At 41.5% G+C, this 18,950-nt stretch overlaps 1 protein-coding gene across 1 annotated transcript in view; it reads left to right on the forward strand.

Moving 5' to 3' along the window:
* Positions 1–428: 428 nt before the first annotated feature.
* The window catches only part of CPED1 (cadherin like and PC-esterase domain containing 1), a 160,011-nt gene continuing 141,489 nt past the window's right edge, over positions 429–18,950 (forward strand). Inside the window, exons 1-3 of the mRNA XM_062609662.1 lie at positions 429–612; positions 1,088–1,548; positions 13,122–13,308. Of these exons, the coding sequence (XP_062465646.1) occupies positions 1,297–1,548; positions 13,122–13,308 (439 nt within the window). The 5' untranslated portion in view covers positions 429–612; positions 1,088–1,296. The remainder of the gene's footprint in view (positions 613–1,087; positions 1,549–13,121; positions 13,309–18,950) is intronic.

Below are 18,950 nucleotides of genomic sequence, written 5' to 3' on the forward strand. Positions count from 1 at the left end.
GTGGCTTAGATACTAAGTGCGTACGCTGGAGTATTTTTGCCTGCTCTCCTTTCTTTCCCTCTTTGACATCAGTAAGAAGTTTTATTTATACACTGCTACAAGATATTACATCTACTGTGGAAAATTACTGACAACTGCTTTGTCAGTGGCGCTTATGTCCAAGTAAATCTGCTTCCTTTTACAACATTTCTGATCATCTGGATAATAATATTGCAGGTGCTGCTCAGATTTCTGCTGGCTGCAAGATATTAATATTGTTTCAATTAGTCTGGTTGCTGTAACAGCAGATTTCTAAAAATTGCAGTGATGGTGGCTTGGAGGCATGCAGTGTGAGCAAGGACACCTCTTGTTCCCCATCCAGATCCCAGGCTGTGACTCCAAACCCTGTGCCTGCTTGGAGCAGAGCTAGTTTAGCCCCACCCTCTGAGAAGTCCAGCCTTTATTTATATGAAATCTGTGGTCCAACTGGCTTCAGATGGCGTGTGTATGTGCGTGTGCCTGCCTTCTGAGTGTGTGAGACGAGCTGGGATCATGAGCCAGGGTTGTTCCAAGTGGTTTTAATCAGCAGCCCATTAGAGGAGAACGGAAAACTTCCAACAGGATAAGAACCGAGTAAGTAAACGTAACTTTGAACTTGCAATCTGGACAGAGCAAATGCAAACTAAAATCTTCATAGTCTGTCAGTTTTCAGATAAATGATCACTTTTAGAGAGAAAGCGGTGTATGCCGACAGGAAGGAGGCAATTTAAAAGGACTGGAATGAAGGAAACTGTAAAAACAAAGTGGGAATTGAGAATGCAAGAGAGAAAAAAAAACAGCAAACGATTGTTCACAAAGTTGGTACACTCTCATACTCTTTTCAGCTGTGGACAGGATGTGTTTAGCTTTAACCTCTTGCTTTCTTGGATGCTATCGTGTGGCTGTGTAGTTCCTCCTGCAACGTGGGTGAAGATTCCTGCTCCTCACCTGTCTGCCAACAGGTCTGTTCTCCCGACAGCGCGGTGTGGAAGAGCTGGCTGTGGCTCCTTGCAGAACACCCCATGGCACGCTGCTCTTCGCTGCTGCTGACTTCTTGTTTTTTTCACAGGTTGTTCCTGTACCCCCATGGGACAGAATTTCCTGAGCCTCTGCTCCTCTGGAACCTGTAACTTCATGCCAGGCACCACGAAAGCGCTCAGCAGCAGAAATGGGCAAGACTCTTGCTAGTTTTGGGTAAAGTCTGCCTTTGATAAGTCGCAGCTACTTGGATTGCATCTGCAATGTGGCAAAGGGCGAAGTGAGGGCAGCGAAGAGGCCATGGTTTGTGGGCAAGTCCCCAGGTGCCGCAGGCTTTGTCGCCCTCGTCCCTTCCTTCTGGCCTTAGTGGTGGCCATCTGTCTGTTCTGCCAGACCCTGTCTCCTCTCATGACCAGCAGCATCCTTTCGACAGTTGTTAATGGGATCACACCCAACAAACTGACCAAATCACAGCAGGGAAGATACAAGGAGGTCTCCCCAAGCAACATTTACTGCTTCCTCCCTAGCACTAACTCACAGACAGTGAAAAAGGTAAGTCAGCTGGAGCATAGCGCTGAGCAATAATTAGCAAAGCAATGGATAGCGAGTCTGGCAGGATCATCTGAGTCCATCATCTAAAATTAGCCTAAGCTTGGAAGTCTGAGATCTGTATACAAACAAATGGGTGATATAATGACAGCAGCATATGCGCAAGCACATCGCTATTACCAGCTCCTTGGTCTGGTGTCATTAACACAGAAATCTTGAAATCTTCTACTGAAATATGGCATTGCTCTGTGACTCCCGGGGGATTGCAGTTTGCTGCACAGACCATATTTTATTTTGGCTTTAGGTATTGGTTCAGAGGCTTTACAGTACAGGCATGTAAATCAGGAGTCAGTGGGGTTTCATGAGAGTGACTGGGGCTGTTAGCTAGCACCAGGACTGCAGCTGCCCTGTGTTAAAGTTATCTCCTGGTCTGTTTTGAACTTCACTGGGATTCTCCTGAGAAGCTGCACTTGAGAAGTAGAAAAGACACTTTTCACATTTTCAAATCTCACTATTTACTTTGGAATCTTTGTCCCACAAATTTAACTTCGTCCTTAGGTTACCTGACCTCATGTTTATTTTATACAGGGTTCCTAGAATGAGTGTTAAAAGCCAACAAATGTAGACACTGTTATTTTAGTTGGAAAATGTGGTCTGTTAAATGGTCCAGACTGAGGTAGTTATTTTTACTCTGGAATCTGTGATCAGCACTAGCACAAATGTTTCGGGTTTTCTTCAATCCTGTAAGGAGCTGCTAATAGTGCAGGAGATAGCACACTGTGAAATTATCATTATACTGTCATTTTATATACAACTGTATGAGGACTGTAAACATTAATCTGATAACTTCACAGGTTATGGACAGCATCCACACGAAGCAGTTAAAATTTAAAAATATATTAGAAGACTGCTTCTTTGATAAGACAGGGTTCACAGCCTGGAAAGTCAGTAATATTGATTTTAGGAGACCAGTTGTAAAGTGCACCTTCTGCAAAGTCAAAAAGAGATATGTGAAATAACTATGGCATGAACTTTTTAAGCTTAAATCTTAAAAAATGGATTTTTTTTTCTAGCAAAGGTCAGAGAGATTTATCTTAGAGTTGCAGAAATCTACTCAATGCTGCATTTGTCATAATTTTACATTTTAATGACCTTTTAGTACACTAGGTACCAAGATTTGGATTTGTTCAACAATGTGACATGAAGAATTACAATTTAAAGGGCAGTAAGCACAGCTGACAGATGCAGGTCCTATTGTGTTACAGCTTTTGACACTTAGAGCCCATTTCTTTTTACTTGTTGCTATTGTAACAGCAAAGAACATTTCACATCTTTCCTTGGGCTACCTAAAGACTGTAAGAACTTGTGAAATAATAGCAAGTGTGCTGTTTGGCTGAAAGTATTTGTAATTTCTTCTTTCCCAATTTTCATGAGAAAAAATATGGATTAACACAGAACTTGGCATGCTCTCTGTTTGAAATGAGAAGGAAACTCCTGTTTTTACAACATGCAGTACTTTCTGCCCTCCAGCATACATGGTGGGATGTGACTATCACACGCACATGCTGAACCTATATTACAGATGTCAATGCATATGTTAACCCTTTATAGGTGTGTTTTCCAGGGCTGTGCTGCTCTAACACATTCCTCTTCAAGTTCTGAAGACCACCCATAGCTGGCTCCTTGTTTGTCTTGAAAGTTTCCCCTAGAGCATGATGTACAAAATGTCTTGCACATGTTGGGATGTTACTCTAAGTTTCCAGAGGATACTCTGCTGGTTGTGTGGGCTGAATAGTAGTCTCAGGGGACAGAAAAGACAAGTATCGCCGACAATCTCCACCGCTTTGCTTTGAAAGTGTGCTCTTGAGCTGTGTGTTTTCGCCCACTGCTCATTCAAATAGCTGAACTGTTGTTACCTTGCTTGATTGTATTGGGTACCTGATAACATCTAAGACAGATGTCATGGTCGAAACTTTACACTGCTTTATTTTACTGCCACGTGCCCAGCCACAGTAGCTAGTTTGGAAAACAAGTTTTCATTAAAGCTCTGGTTTAAATCTTTGTGTATGAACCTGGAAAAATACTTTTAAATATGGTCCAAATTATTCACATTTTTAAATAACTACTTATTCTGTAAATAGTCCAGCAAGCAAACTTGTTTTAACAGAAAAAATCATTTATGCAGTTAAACAGTGACTTAAAGCAAGCACTGCAGTGGGTCTTCTGAAATCAAAGTTCATGAATAATTTTAAGGAAAAGAAGACCCTGCTGGAGATAATATTCTTTAGATAACACTTGGTGTTTCTGGGTTCTGAGCCACAGTATCTGTCACACTGCAGAATGTCTTCTGACTGGGTAGGGGCAGGTTTAATTCTTACTTCCTTCAGAGAAACAGTCAGTATTGTGTTGAGCATGCTGCGAGGCTTTGGTTATGATATTGTTATTGCATGAGCAAAATCCCCTTCCAAAGTCTGATATTTTCTCTATAGCAGCTTTTATGAGCCATTGGGGAAGCAGAGGGAGAAATCTGAGGAAAAGTACAGCTTTGCCATTGCATCTCTGATCTCAAAATTCGTCTCATTTCGGTAAGGAAAGTTCCAGACAAATGTGGAAAAAGTATGGGGCTGGAAATTACCAGTTTGGTCTGTAAGTGTGTCTTTATATCCAAGATGCCCTGGGATGGAGCCATTGCAAGCCGTCTTTTTGAAATTGCAAAAATTGCAGATTTCATTCATAGCCTGGAAAACCTGACAGCTCATAGTACTTCTCTCAGGTACCACACATTACAGGAGTTTTAAAAGCTGCTGGAAAGCCAGTCCTGTAGCCTTGTTTTCATGTGAACAGAGGTCAACATTTTCTAGTATAAAATGAAATATTAACACCTGTAGCATGAAAAATAGAAGGCTTATTTTTGAATCTCCGACATTAAAGGCATTAGAGGGTGATATCACATCCAGCAGCAGGCTGTCTTCAGGTTCAGCCAGGCACGCTCACCTCCTGTATGATGAAATATTTGCAGACACATATAGTGAGCAGAAGAGCTGGTGCATCAAATTGAAATAGGTGTCAACAAAAAAGCTCCTTGAAAACCTTGCGTGTAGATTTGCCTAGCAGGGTATTGTGCCAAAAATACTTTTGGTACCAGCCAGATGTAAAAACATTCCATTCAAGTAATCTAGCTCTACTTCTCAGCCAGCTCTGAGGAGTAAATTAGCTGGTTACACTGTGTTTCCACTCTCTGAATTAATTCAACCAGAGCCAGCTTAGATGTCTCTGCCCAGCAGTGCATTTTGCCCAGGTAGAAGTAGGACCTCTGCTATGGGGAGAAAGAAGTAAGACAGTATTGCTCATGTGGTAGGCACTGTTTCAGCATACTAGCTTTCTAACCATAGGCAATGTATAAAAAAAAATCAGATTTTTAAATTTTAAGATGGGTCCTGAGAGAGATTATACCATGGATACTCACAAGGGCCTTGCTTCACATCCCCTGACTAAGGCCACTGAGAAAAGGAAAATAAACAGGACATGCAGCTGATTATATGAGAATTCAATGGGTGGGTGAGGCTGGCATCTTCATACATAAAATGTCACACGTATGGTGAAAGAAAGCAATCTTCACTTTCAAGACCCTCAAGCTGCCACTTATGTTTGGTATAAAAGATGTATCTCAAGAGGAGCTATAATGAGGTGAGCACACAGGAAAAATGAGAAAAGGTTTTTTTACAGCTTCCTTCTGAACAAATAGGATAGGATACCATTTACTGGGAGTGGACAGTATGGAAGATGCAAGATAATGACAGCTTGATGTGGCCATATCTCAGATATGCTATGTAGAAAAACGAAAAGAAGAAAAAGAGAGGGAGAAACATCATGCTTTAGTCCTAAACAAGACTTGGAGGAAGATGCAGCTGAACATCTTGCACAGGTTACAGGTCCAGGTACCTATATTTTGTAAATTGGGAGGGAAATTACTAAAAAGATGAGAAATTGTTACTAGGCAATTAGAACGCTGACCAGCCAGAGTGGAATTATCCTCTCTTTACTTGAGTGCTCCACTGTATCTTGTCAGACCCAGAAAGTTGGACTTCATAGTCAGTAGAAATAACCGCCTCTAATGCTAAATTCATCATGACTTGTATGCAGACATTTAAACCAAATGTGATTAACTTCACCCTCTAAACATATATGTTTGGAGTTTTTTTCTTTGATTTTTTTTTTTGATGAAATATGACTGTTTCAGTCAGTATAAGCAGGGAATGAAGGGGGCAAGAGAAGGCTGTCATGGAAGAAGGCACGGGGAAAGGAGGTGGTGTGGGAGGCAGAGTAGGGAACTATGACTGCAAGTAATCATAGAATCATAGAATAGTATCCTCAGAAGGCACAGAAGAGATTGTGCACAGAGGGGTCTGGACTTGTGCAGGGGAAGAGAAAGGGAGATGGGAATGGAAGTGGAAAGAAAAGAAGACAAAGCTAATGGGAACTTTTGAAATGTAAATATGTGAAAAAGGAGAAATGAAGCTGGATGATAGAATGACAAAGGGTGATTTTTGCTATTATGCAGAAATGCAGTGTGGTGAGAGTTCTGAATAGAAAAGAGTACTTCATGCATAATAACGTCTGATACATTTTTGAAGTAAATTAAATCTTTAAAGATTATTTATTTTATAGAATACAGTAGGGGAATGAGAACTCTTTTCTTACAAAACAAAGAACTTTGATAGTATGAAACCTTTGCTAATAGAAAGCAATTGTCAGATGGTATGGTATCAGCAACTGGTTTCCTTGGAATGAAACCCTACAAAAGCAAGACTTTTTTTTCTTACTTTTCAATGTAAAATGCAAAAGGCTCTGAGGAAACAGCTATTTTTATGAAGCAGATAGCTAAAGATGTTTTGGTGATAAAGGGCAGGGTTATTGTGGTAGCAGTCAGGAAAGAGGGACAGGGTGGAGACTTTCTGCAGGAAGGGAACTTTGAGAAGGATGCTTCGGCAGCAAATGGGAAATGAAGGCAGAATCTCACTCATGCACTTCATTGGAGCCCTTTCCTCAGAAGTGCCTGTTTTGATAAGATGGTAGGATTGGCTCATTGTCTGTTCTCAAGGCAGTCGGTACCATCAACTGCATGCAGTCATAAAGCAAAGGCATTTTGATAAAATAGCTCTGTACTTCCAGCTCAGAGTGCTGGTGATGACTATGCAAATAGTCTAGTTTTGCTCTTGGATTTATGAAGACGTCAGAAACCAGCCATCAGAGTAGTGCCAATAATCTAGTTGCTTGCTCTGTATTTATTCAGCAAACAATTGGAAGCAAAATTACATTCCAACCATCTAATTCTACAACCCGGTTCTTTCTGATTAGGAAATCTAACAGAACATAAAGCCAACATACTTAAATATCCTCCTGAAAGTGAAACGGGAAATAAACTTCTCTGTTACTTCTTGATACATGAGCTATGTGCACTTCAAATATAACGGTAGTATGAACAACTTACTATTTCTATGAACTTTTATGCAAACATGAAAAAGAATTTAAAAGTCACATCTGGAATTAATAAAGGCCTGCACAGTCCTGCAGATGAATGACTTCAGGCATTAGAACCACATGCTAAGGTTTTATTTTTGATTTTATTAATGCTGTTTAATATCAGTGCAGTATTTTCTAGGAGTCCCACTCATGGGTTTTCTGTAATGTTATGCTAGGTGGTATTTAGCAGTGAAGGTAGGTCCACACTTCCTCTGCTGGCTTAAATGGGAATTAGACAGTTCGCTGCCTGTGAACATTGCTGGTAGTGCCAAAGTTGTTTATATAAGGCTGGTTCTCTTTCATGGAATTGTTGTTTCACTCCCATTTCATGCAAAGGCCTTTTGGTTTGCACAGTGTCTCCTCCACCTGTTTTGCAGCAGCCCAGTACCTGCAGAAACCAGTGGGGTTAAAATAAACTGCAGTCAAGTTATTTGAAGCAGTTGGACAAGACTCTGACAGTCTTGGATAGCTTGGAGTAAAAGAGTGGCTGCCTGTAATCAACACAGGGACTAATGCCACCAGAACTGGGTGGCTGAAAAGATGATTCATAGTTTTTGAGTTCTTTCCTGAGAGGAGCTTAGGCAGACAGGAGTTGGGCCATTATGTTAGGAAAAAGCATTTTGTTTCTGCAGTTGAAGTGATGGTCAATGAAATTCTATGGCAACAATTCAAACTGTATATTTGTTTCCTTGCCAGGCAGAGACAATGCATCAATATTTATGGAATTATGCAGTCTTCTTGGAATCTGAAAAAAAAAAATTAAAAAAAATCCAAGGAACTGTTTTTCTCTCCTCAACTTGAAATATCTTTGCTATTTTCTTCTTGGCCAAACCAGCAACAGTAATAATATATTATCAGATTCAGTTACTGACAAAATTTTGGATTTTTAACAACCCAGAAATTCTCTACAATAGAGGAAAGCTTCAAGACTAAAACAATCTATTAGGTCTTTATACATTCATGACTTCAATAAAATAAAATGAAGTTTCAAGGAAAATGTCAAAACATTTTCTCTTTAACAGAGAACTTTGCAGCTATGTGGAACTTGCAGGCAGACAGAACTAAGAATTGCAACTCAGATAACAGAAGTCTATTTTCAGTCAGACAAGGATGGTTACGTAATTCTTGAGCATTCATATTATGTAAACTGGACTGTTTATCTCATTTGTTAAGATCTCAGAGGAATAGAAGTTTAATACTTTTTTAATTCATAATAAATTTTATGGAGCTAAATTTGTTTTCTTTTGCGTTTTTCATGTTCTTTCATAAACTGAAAACAAAATCATAGACTTCATTTTAATGCATTTTTAGCACTTTTCTGCCCATTGTGGTTTGTTTAGACCAGTTGTTAAGGCTGTGGGTCATCTGTAACAGCCTACTGCACTAAAATGAGGTCAGTGACTCAGAAACCTCAGCTAAGTGCAGTGGTTTTCAAGCTGTAAAAGCAGGTATGTCATGTCAAAACTGACACAGGCCTCATCCTAAATCACATGGGAAATCTTAGCTTTGCTGTAAAGCCTCATTAATGTCTGTGTAGACAGCCATACTATTGTCTAGGTAAGAGACATGGGCCACAGATGCTCTTGACTGATCCCTTTCACGTAAGATGTATTGAACCTGTAATAAACTGACCTCCTAACAAATAGCCTGGAAAAACTGGGGAAGAGCTAAAAAATGGTTGGGATATGAAAACATTGGACCATTCAACAATTATTCTCTAATATCCAAAATTTTATGGAGTCAGTTTTTTGGTCTAAGCCTGCTGCCCATTAAAGTTGCAGGAATGCCAAAAAAGTCAGAACCATAAAACATGGAAATATGTGACCAGCTTATTTTCATCTACTGCACTCTGCTTCTTTTATACCAGCTCTCTGCCCAGACTGCATTTTTATGATTGAGAAACATTTTATAAAAACCAGAAGACTCTTTTTAAGTGTATAAACATGACTGCCATTGCTATAACATTGGAAATTCTGAAAAACATCCAGTACTAACTAGATCAGCATGGCCAGTGATGTAAGGCATTTTATAGAGAGCTTTGGAAAAATATATGGAATCACTTGCTATAAGCATGCAGTTGGGCAGAATTATTTTAACTTCTATGTAGCTAATGGGTAGTTTAGAAGAAAAGAAGAAAATGTAAGGTGTTACAGTGCACTGGTTTGGCAAGAAAACAGAGGACACATTGCATCTTGTAACCTGGACTGCAAATAGCTCTGAAAGGGCAGAGGAAATAAATTTGGCAACACTACGCATGGATCTCAAGCAAACACCGTAAAAGGTGTTGAGCTACTTCATATTATTTAATAGTACCGGATTAGACATCAGGTCAAGCTGTTAAATTTAGGACCACAGTGTCCTAGAGATCTCTTCGTGGCTTTTGGGGAAGCTGTGGATAAAAGCATCTCGGGTCCAGCGCCTGGGTGGCGGGAGGGGAGGCTGGGGATGCAGGCCAGCATGTCCCCAGCCAGGCCTGCCCAGTCCCTCCCAGCCTTGAATCGGGATGCTTTGGGCACCAGCAGCCTGGGGGATTTTATGTGTCTCTGGACTGTGTGTTCTAAGCAGCTAGCCTGTGCTTGTCCTGCAAGGGCCACTGCAATCACCCACGAAAGGTGCCCGGAAGGAGCCAGCTGCTGTGTGGGCCACATGGAGCCGCCCGGGGCCTTTTGTGTTTTGTGGAAGTGACCCAGGTTACTGCTGCTGCTTGAACTGCTGTGGTTTTTGTGCTGCTATCAATGCTCTCTTGAATATTTGCTATGACCAAACTCGAGTGCTGTAAACATCTCTGCTGGTCCCCGGGGAGCTGGTGGAAATGCATCAGTGCTCACATGGAGGCGGGAGGGTGCACTCTGCTCCCTGGCAGATCCTGCTGCAGACAGGCTGATCCCAGGGGTCCTTGGGATGCCCCAAGGCCGCCTGGCTCCTGTCCCCTGTGCCTTAGCAGCCAAGCAGAAGGAGCGACATGGGTGCTGCTCAGCGCCAAGCCTGGCCAGCACCCTGGGTCTTGGTGGCCAGGCTGGGGTGAGCCCTGCGAGAGCCGTCTTTGGAGTATTGCCCACACTGGAAAATAGTCATTCCTGGGTGCTTGAGACAGAAGCTCTTAACGTCGGTTGAAGCAAAGCACTTAAGGTGTAACACTGCAGGAGGCTTTGCTTTCACAAAGAAAGCTGTATTTTTGTAGCACGATACAAGTGTGATATCTGTTAGTGAGGAGGGGTGGAGGCAAAGCATTACCAAGTCCAAGGCTGGACCCTCACAGCAGGCAGCAAAGCACCCCCAGCCACACCAGGAGGGATGGGAGCAGGATGAGCCGCAGCTGCAGGTTAAAACCAAACAGCAATGTGTCCTGGGCTGCAGCCCCTCTGTGCGCCTCGCATGTCCTCAGTTCACCCCACAACGCTGCCCCTTGCAGCACGTGGGATGCAAAACTGGATATGCATGCAAAATAAAGTGAGAGGTGTCCCGATCCTCTGAGCTTCTTCCGCAAGGCAAGTGAATAGAAAGTGGGAAGTGGCTGGCCGGACTGCCTGGAGGAGGAGCAAGAGGGAGCACAGGAGCGGGGCTGGGGCAAGGGCTGGATTTGGGAACAGGGACGGAGGACAGGAAATAGAGAGGAAAGGCTGCCAGCGGCTGCTGGCACTGCAGGAGAGCAGGAAAGAGAGAAGAGGAGAGGAGGGAGGTGCAAAGGCAGAAGTGGAAAGAATGGCAGGTGTTGTGGTCGAGAAGGGTGATCTGAGACACTTGCTGCCCAATTAATGTGTTTTAAAAACGCTGGTATGCCAGTGAGGACATCTGACAGAGTAACTAATGCAGTTCCTGTGACTTCACCCTGTGTTATTTGTGCTGCTTCCGGCCAGCATGTGATCAGCCTTGAATATCCCAGTGTCTAAAGTAGCTTGGGTTGCACATTTAGCAAATACTCGTGGAAGGCTCTGACAGTGTCATACTGATATTTTTCAGGGTCCCCTCAATGATGCTGACCCTTTCCAAAGGGCATATCAGCTCTGGAGCAACAGCAAATGTGGCGTCAGAGGCTCAGGGCTCTGAAATACTTCGTGCTCCTCACTGCCACAGAGGAGCTCACACATCAGCCAAACGTAACTTAAAACTGCATCTTGTACTTGGGGAACAGACTGCTGAGAGGAGTGAACTTATCATGAGATAAAATGTATTTATTTTACAGGCCTGGTCCTGTAAACAACTGGACGCATCTTGAATGACATACATTTATATCAAAACATCTGTCTTGTCAGTGGGGTGTACTGGGCACAAACTAGTGGTGTGTTGTTTGTGTAGCACTTTGTATGTCCAGTGATAAGCTTACTAAAATTAGAAGTTATGGAATATCATAGTTTTTAAAGGACATATTGCTAACTACTGGTAGGTTGAAATTCATGAACTTGCCAAGAACTAATTTCATGTCCTGAAGTTAATCGCTTAAATGCTACCATGTTTCAATGCTAAATCCAAAAAAAAAAAATTCACCGAAGGAAAATCTTGTCTGTTAATGGTGTTTTTATTGCAAAATAACAACTAGGCTATTCCAGATATTAGTAACCTGTCTCCACATGGCACATCCTATTTTTATGCCGTATTTTGTTGGGTTTGCAAGGATTTGGTAGCAGGGAGGGGCTACAGTGGTGGCTTGTGCAAGAAGCTGCTAGAGGCTTCCCCTGCGTCCAACAGAGCCAGTGCTAGCTGGCTTCAGGATGGACCTGCTGGGCCAAGGCTGAGCCCATCAGTGATGGTGGTAGCGCCTCTGGGATAACACAGATAAGAAGGGGGGGAAAAAACTCGTGAGACTTCAGCTGGAGAGAGGAGTAAGAATATGTGAGGGAAACATTAGAAAATTTAGGAGGAAAGTTGAACCCGAGAAGAAGGGAGGGGTTAGGGGGAAAGTGTTTTAAGATTTGGAGATTTTTTTGTCGTTACCCTACTCTGACTTGACTTGGAATAAATTAATCTCCCCAAGTTGAGTCTGTGTTGCCCATGACAGTAACTAATGAGTGATCTGTCCTTATCTTGACCCAAGAGCCTTTTGTTGTATTTTCTCTCCCCTGTCCACCTGAGGAGGAGAGTGATAGCGCAGCTTTGGTGGACACCTGGTGTCCAGCCAGGGTCAACCTACCACATTTATGTAAGACACAAGTTATTCCCCTTTCCTAGGGACCTGATGACAGTGGCCCACTAATTTGCTCTTTTCAGAACTTAGTATCAAGCTCACACTATCTCTGTGTGTTTGGGGTGGCTCTTTTTCCACTTTTTCTTGTAAGAAGCTCATATTCCAGGCTATTATACAGAGTAAGGGTTTCCTCTAGATGCCATTGTTCTTAGGCACTGTGTGGAAAGACAGTGAATGTGAGACAATCCCAATTTGGGATTCATTTGAGACCTCTCCATTTGCACCTATATACCAGTCTCTCTGCCAGTCCTCCTGGAGGATGTATTGTTTTGGACTAATAAGGCAATAAGGTACTGACAAGGTTACTTTTATTTTTCCATAGGCACAGCAATCTACAGTACTGTTTAGGATTATCCTCTGCATGCTTTTACCTCAGTACTCAATCATGCTGCACAGCAGAACTCAGAACCATGCATTTAGCATCTGCATAGGACCCATGTTCCTTGGAACACTTTACATGGGACCCACCAAGTCTTCTTTGCTAGGTGACCCACAGATCAGCCTGAGGCCACAGTCAAAGTTGGCTGGCAAGTACTGTTACTAGCTTACCAGAGCCACCCAGATTTCAGCCAAAGGTTTTTCTGTGAAGGGAAGATTAGGGTTTGAAGATCTTCTGTTGTTACCCTGAGCTTTCAAGCCCTTGAAATATTGGTCTAAAATGAGGTAGAAAAAAAATGGAGAGGCATACAAAATGTAATTTGTGGTCAGAAGTCCCTGATATAAAGAGAATTCTTTATTACAGTAGAAATAGTTCCTGGATTGTCACAGTAAATTACTAGTTTCTTTTTGTGAAAAGTATAACAACTGTGTATTATACTGCTGAGGAGTGTCCTGTCTTACAGCCACTGTCTTTGCATTGTATTTGCTGTAGATCGACACTGCCATTCTCCAGTACTTTGGAAGCCATAGGAGAAGAGCAGTTCTGTATGCACCTCCTGCCCACCGTGAAACCGACCGTCAGCTCTGTCAGCGCATCCTGGCAAAACATGGATACACAGTCACAGTCCTTGAAAACAGGAGGCTGATGAGAGAACCCAGGCATGAGGGCCCTTATCACAGTAAGAATAATTTGACTTAGTTAATTCGTTAGTTACTAAATGTTGGCTATTGATCCAGCATTCTTCCATAGAAACTCTCAATGTGAGTCAACATAGAAGCCAAATTCTAGCCCTTCTCAGTTGTGCAGCTAATTTTCCACAATTAGATGGTTCTTCCATTAGATACATCCTTCTGAAAAAAAAAAAAAAAAGAAATGCAGCAGAGTGATTCATCATAGTCTTGACAAATCAGATCCGTTTGGTTCCTGATGACTTCTCACATCAACTTCATCAGTGTAACTGAGAGATTTTCAATAGAACATTTAATAACAAAACAAATACCTGCTACATTTGGTTCCTTCTCATTTTCTCTCTTAAAGAAAAGCTGTATGCATTGAAGTATGCTTTTTCCATTGGTATTGTTTTGATTGTTCTGTAAGCTTGTTAAAGAGCATGATACAGAAGAACATTTTGCACTTGCTGCAGAAGCTGGGTTAAATTACAGTTGGTTCTTTGTTCCTTTTAAAATCTGAACCACAGTTAAAGCAGGCTACTGAAGAAGTTTGATCTCTTGCACAGGGAACTGCAGCTTTGTTGTGTAGAGTTCCACTGTGATTGGTAGAGGAGCCTTGAGCATCAGTTGTATATACACTGACCATGTTTAAATGCTCTTGATCACCTTAGGAGGTATGAAGTGAAACTCTGATCTCAGTTTGGTCTTCTATTGGAAGTCAATTTTGTAACTGGAAGGCTTTGAAAAAAATACGTAGGTCACCATTCTGTCAGTAGAAAAATGGTGTGGTTGATTATTTCTCAAGCTAAAGGGAGTGCTGCTTACATCATTCAGGCTTGTAATACATTCCTGGGGTTACTAGAGAGATCAGTTTTGCTTTGTGCTTTAACCAACCAGAGTAGTTTGACAGATAAAACCATAATTACTTAGCATGCTTGAGGCTGCTGAAAATTTCCACCACTAATTTCAAGTTCCTTTAAGAAACTTTCTTGAAAATGAGGTTCATATATTCTTCTTGGCAGGCTGTACCAGGACATAGTAGATTATCTTCACCTCACTCTTTTATTTTAATCTGGTTTCACAGGCACCTTTCAGCCATTCCTTTCCATCTCAGTGACAAAATACATCATGTCTGCAGGCTTTGCTAATGTCAGGTGGGCTGCAGAGGAAAGATGGCATCTCTGGGGACCATGTGCAACATGTCTGTGAAATACTTCTGTTTTCAATGGCCAAGGAAGTGGGTATGGCAAACTCAGCTGTGACCTGGAAAAAAATATAAATGACTGTGCTGGATATTGCTACAGTGATCTGTTCAGGATGAAGTTCTCCAGTACAGGTTTTTACACTCCAAATACTGCCTCTGCAGAAATCCACTTATCTGTGGGCATTTATATTTTGCAGGCTAGCACCAGTATTTCCTGTAGTACTTTTCCAGTAAAAGAAAAAAATAATATAAAGGTTTTTAAGTATTTTTCAGGAACATCCTGCAGCTTCCAGCAGATGCTGAAATACGTAAAAAAGACAAATGCTTGCCAGTTGAATTTAAAGAGCAAGACTCTACTAATTCTGCTTCATGGCAACGTAAATCTGCCTTTAATTGTGCCATGTGTTATGTAACTGCCTTGCTTTAAACTTGTGTTTTAAAAACAAGTAAGTAAAAGAGCATGACTGCATACCAAACCAATGATCTTTTCTTAGAACTAAATGCTAGGCTCAAAGTCATTTTTCTTTGCCAGTAGATGATGGGGTTTACTGTTCTGGATGGGACAGTACTCTTTATTTTGGAGAAGGGTATTTTGAGCTATTCTGTGTCATAATATTTTTCTAATAGGATTATTAAAGAATATGTTCCTTGAAGCCTCTATTAAAAAGATATACATAACTGACTGAGAAGCATAGATCATGAGTGATATGAAAAACCTAAAACCAGTGTCATTCCTTCTTACTTGGTGTTATTTAGGAGCTCTATCCCGTGCTTTTATGTTTCTGCAGTCTGTCTTACTCACGTATCTTTCAAAGTTCACTCTAATTTTGAAAGGATTTTTTGTTTAGAATGGCTGAGAGCCAAGAGTCTAGCTGAAGTCATATATGGAAAAAAATTCACCACAAAACATTCCTAACTTTTTTGTGCTGGTCCGCAATTAATTCTGGGGCCAGTTCTGTCCCCATTTGAAATCCAAATGTGACAGCTCTGGACACCCACATTCCAAAGAGATCCTCCACACCTGGGCTGCAGCACTGTTTTTTTTTGCTGTCAGAGAGAAACATCAAGAGAATAGTTTTCTCCAGTGGAAATTTTTCAGCTCTTGCAGACCAGCCACAACATTTTGGGTTTTGGTAAATGGAAAATAGTTGTCTAAAAAGGAAGGGCATACATTATATTTCTTTTTCATGGTGAAGAGACTGTGGTTTATGGGTTTCCTATGAAAAATCCATACAGATACATTCTGCAGTAAAACATAAATTATACAATCCCCTAATTTTTCACTGAAAAATAGCTTTGTCAGTAAATTCTTCAGCAGCTTTGCTTGAACAAAAAGTAGCTATGCTTTCACCATTCCTTAGCAATTAAACCCACATGGAGGGAAAAGCCCATGAACTGATGATATCTCTGCCTGCTCTGCTCTGAGCTCTTTAGTATTCCTTCTAGTGGCAGCCCAGTATGAGACAGGTTTGCTGTAAGGTTTAACACATCTCTTAGTCTGCTGCTGGGATGGAGGTAGAGTGGTGGAACTGTGTTAGTAGCAGAGGATGGCATAGTCATGTTTTGCAGAGAGATGCCTCTTTGGACATGCAGCTGCTGCTGGTGTAGATCTGTTTCAGCACGGTCAGTATCTCCGGTATCTGTGATAAGTCCATCATGAAGCAAGCAGTTCAACTGAAGTTGTATAACAGCTGATGAGAAAGATATCTAGTTGTACTGGCTAGCATATCTGTAACTGGTACACTTGTTTGTTTCCCAGTTAGGCAGAAGGTGTGCTTGGTGTACTGTTCCTTCCTCCCTCTTCCTTTTTAAAAGTGTGAGACTCCACTCACAGAGGCATAGCCTCTGCGACAAGTTCTGCCTTTACTGCAGCTTTGGAGGGTGTTGAAAATGGTATCATAGCCCCATGGACAGTAAAAAAAGCATCAGAAGAAGGAGTGAGAAAGCCCCACATCGCCAAGCTTTCTCCTGGAAGGTTTGCCATGCTGAGCCACACAAGTGTGCTTCCCTCCCTCAGCCTGGCACAAAGCTGTGCTGCTCTGTCAGAGGTCAGTGGGATGAGCTGCCTGGCTTCAGAGCACCCTTATGTCCTCCCAGAGTTGCAAACACCAGTGAAGGACTTGCCAAATATTTTCCAGAGTCTCCTGCTGCCTTCTCTGTCCTTCCAGTTGAGAAGCTCTTGTATGTGGGGCTACAGTAAAGTTTAACAGGATCTGCGGGTACCTATGGCTCTGTGACACCCTGCCAACATCTTTATAACATTTTTTAACAGGAATGTTTTATATCAGAAATTTGTTGCACTCAATGCACTTCTGCCCTCCAAAAATAATATTCTGTAGTTACTGTCTGCTTCCCGAACCTTTCATGAATTCCATACTTTCCCCAAGATGACATCCACTAAGACAGGGCTTCCAGTACCTAAAGGATCTACAAGAAAGCTGGAGAGAGACTTTTTACAAGGGCATGCAGGGACAGGACAAGGAGGAATGGCTTTAAACTAAAAGAGGGTAGATTCAGATTAAACATTAATAGAAGTCCTTTACTGTGAGGGTGGTGAGGCCCTGGCACAGGTTGCCAGAGAAGCTGTGGCTGCTCCATCCCTGGCAGTGTTCAAGGCCAGGTTGGATGGGGCTTTGAGCAACCTGGTCTAATTGAAGGTGTTCCTGCCTGTGGCAGGGGGTTTGGAATTAGATGATCCTTAAGATCCCTTCCAGCCCAAACATTTCTATGGTAAATAAAACTACTTATTAAACTACTTATTTCTGGAGCTATCAGTTTTCCTGTCCTTTGCTCAATGTTCGTGTCTCATTAGCCAATGGTGACCCTCCCTTAGTAGGCATTTCCTTCATTTCTCAATTCTTCACCTTTACTAATAGTTACACAAATCTCAGAAAAATGCAGGCTATGAAAAACATATGCAGTTATATGCTACAAATCTGACCATTCTGCAATAGCATGCAAAATCCTGTTGTTACCACTAGCTTTTAGTATGGAAAATATTCTGCATAAGCTTAACGATAGCCAGTCATTTTAGCCATGGGAAAAAGCACATCAATTCAGGCTGCTGCCAAACTGTGTGCAGCATAACATTATATGCTCCCTGCTGCCTTAATTTTTGATAATTTGGTGGAAGTTCTTTGCAATTGCAGTGAGTGACTTAAAAAAAAGAAAAGGAATCATAAACCATTTTCATAATATTGATTTTACATGATCATTCCTTATTCTTAGAATACTACAGTTAGATACTTAAACTTTCCTATGGCTTCTGTTTGTGGTTTGAGTGACATCCACTGAAGGTGAAATTTTAGTCATGCCTTTAGAAAGATTGTTACAGCACATATATTGATTCGAGGTTGTTTTTTTTGTGTGTGTGATTTATTGTTCCATAAGTACTGAACCCATCTTAGCTTTGGTCGATATTTACCTTTTGGCAATAAGTCTTTATATTTATTTCCCCTGAAATCCATGCTAGCTTCATGTCCTGTTCTCACCTGAGATTGTTAAGTGGAGATCATACACTATATATCTCCTTAAATTTACATATATTGAAAAAAATATTAGATCTGAGGTTATTTTCTCTTTGCTGACTTCATCCATATGCACGGAATTCTGTTCTCTTTTCTGCCATTTTAAGAGCACGCTGTGTTAAACTACTTGGCTGTGTAAATTAAGCCCTGGTTCCAGCAACTGACTGTGTGGATGATACGGCCTTTTGCAGATGTGGGAGTGGTGCTTGGGTGGAGCTGCTCCAAGAACAGGAAGGGATGTGTAAGACAGACTGTGGGAGCAAATCCAGGCTAATCTTTGCCCTTCTTGTTACATGATGGGTCAAGAGATCTGTATGGCATTTAAGGTGGCATCTCATGGCATTACTTAGGCATTACAGCAAGGAGTGAATAAGCCCTCATTGCTAAAGCAACCTAAACAATATTCAGACAACTCCTTTTGTTGTAAAATGCTGATTTGAGAATTATTGTATTAATAGATATAGCCTCTGCTGCCTCCCTCCTTGGGTCTCTATCAAGTGCTCTGTTGCTTCCTTGCACCCAGCAGTTCTACCTTATAAGAGCTGCTGCTTGGATAATGTCAGTGTAAACCTGTAGGAGCCAGCAGAGGTGTTCACAGATGTGGAGTGATGCTAGCTGCAGGTTTCTGTCTCTGGATGGTGCATGACTGAAGAAGCAGTTGGGGACAGATGAAAGGAAATTCTGCTGTGATTCTCCCAAAAAGCAATTTTCCAAATCAGTCATTGTCAGTTTTGCATTTTGGTTTGTTGGATATCTTTTGGAAAACTTGCTTTTAAAAGAAAATCTACATTTTCCAATGGAAAAAAAATGTGTCTCTTCACTTTCATTCACAGTAGTAGTAGGAGCAGAGGAGTGTTGCCACACCAGAGTCTGAGATGGAGAAATTAGGATAAAAATTATATGAGTTACTGTCAGAACT

This window comes from Pezoporus occidentalis, unplaced genomic scaffold (assembly GCF_034315485.1).
Source record: "Pezoporus occidentalis ecotype Australia unplaced genomic scaffold, CSIRO_AGI_Poc_V1 ctg14, whole genome shotgun sequence".
Taxonomy (NCBI): Eukaryota; Metazoa; Chordata; class Aves; order Psittaciformes; family Psittacidae; genus Pezoporus; species Pezoporus occidentalis.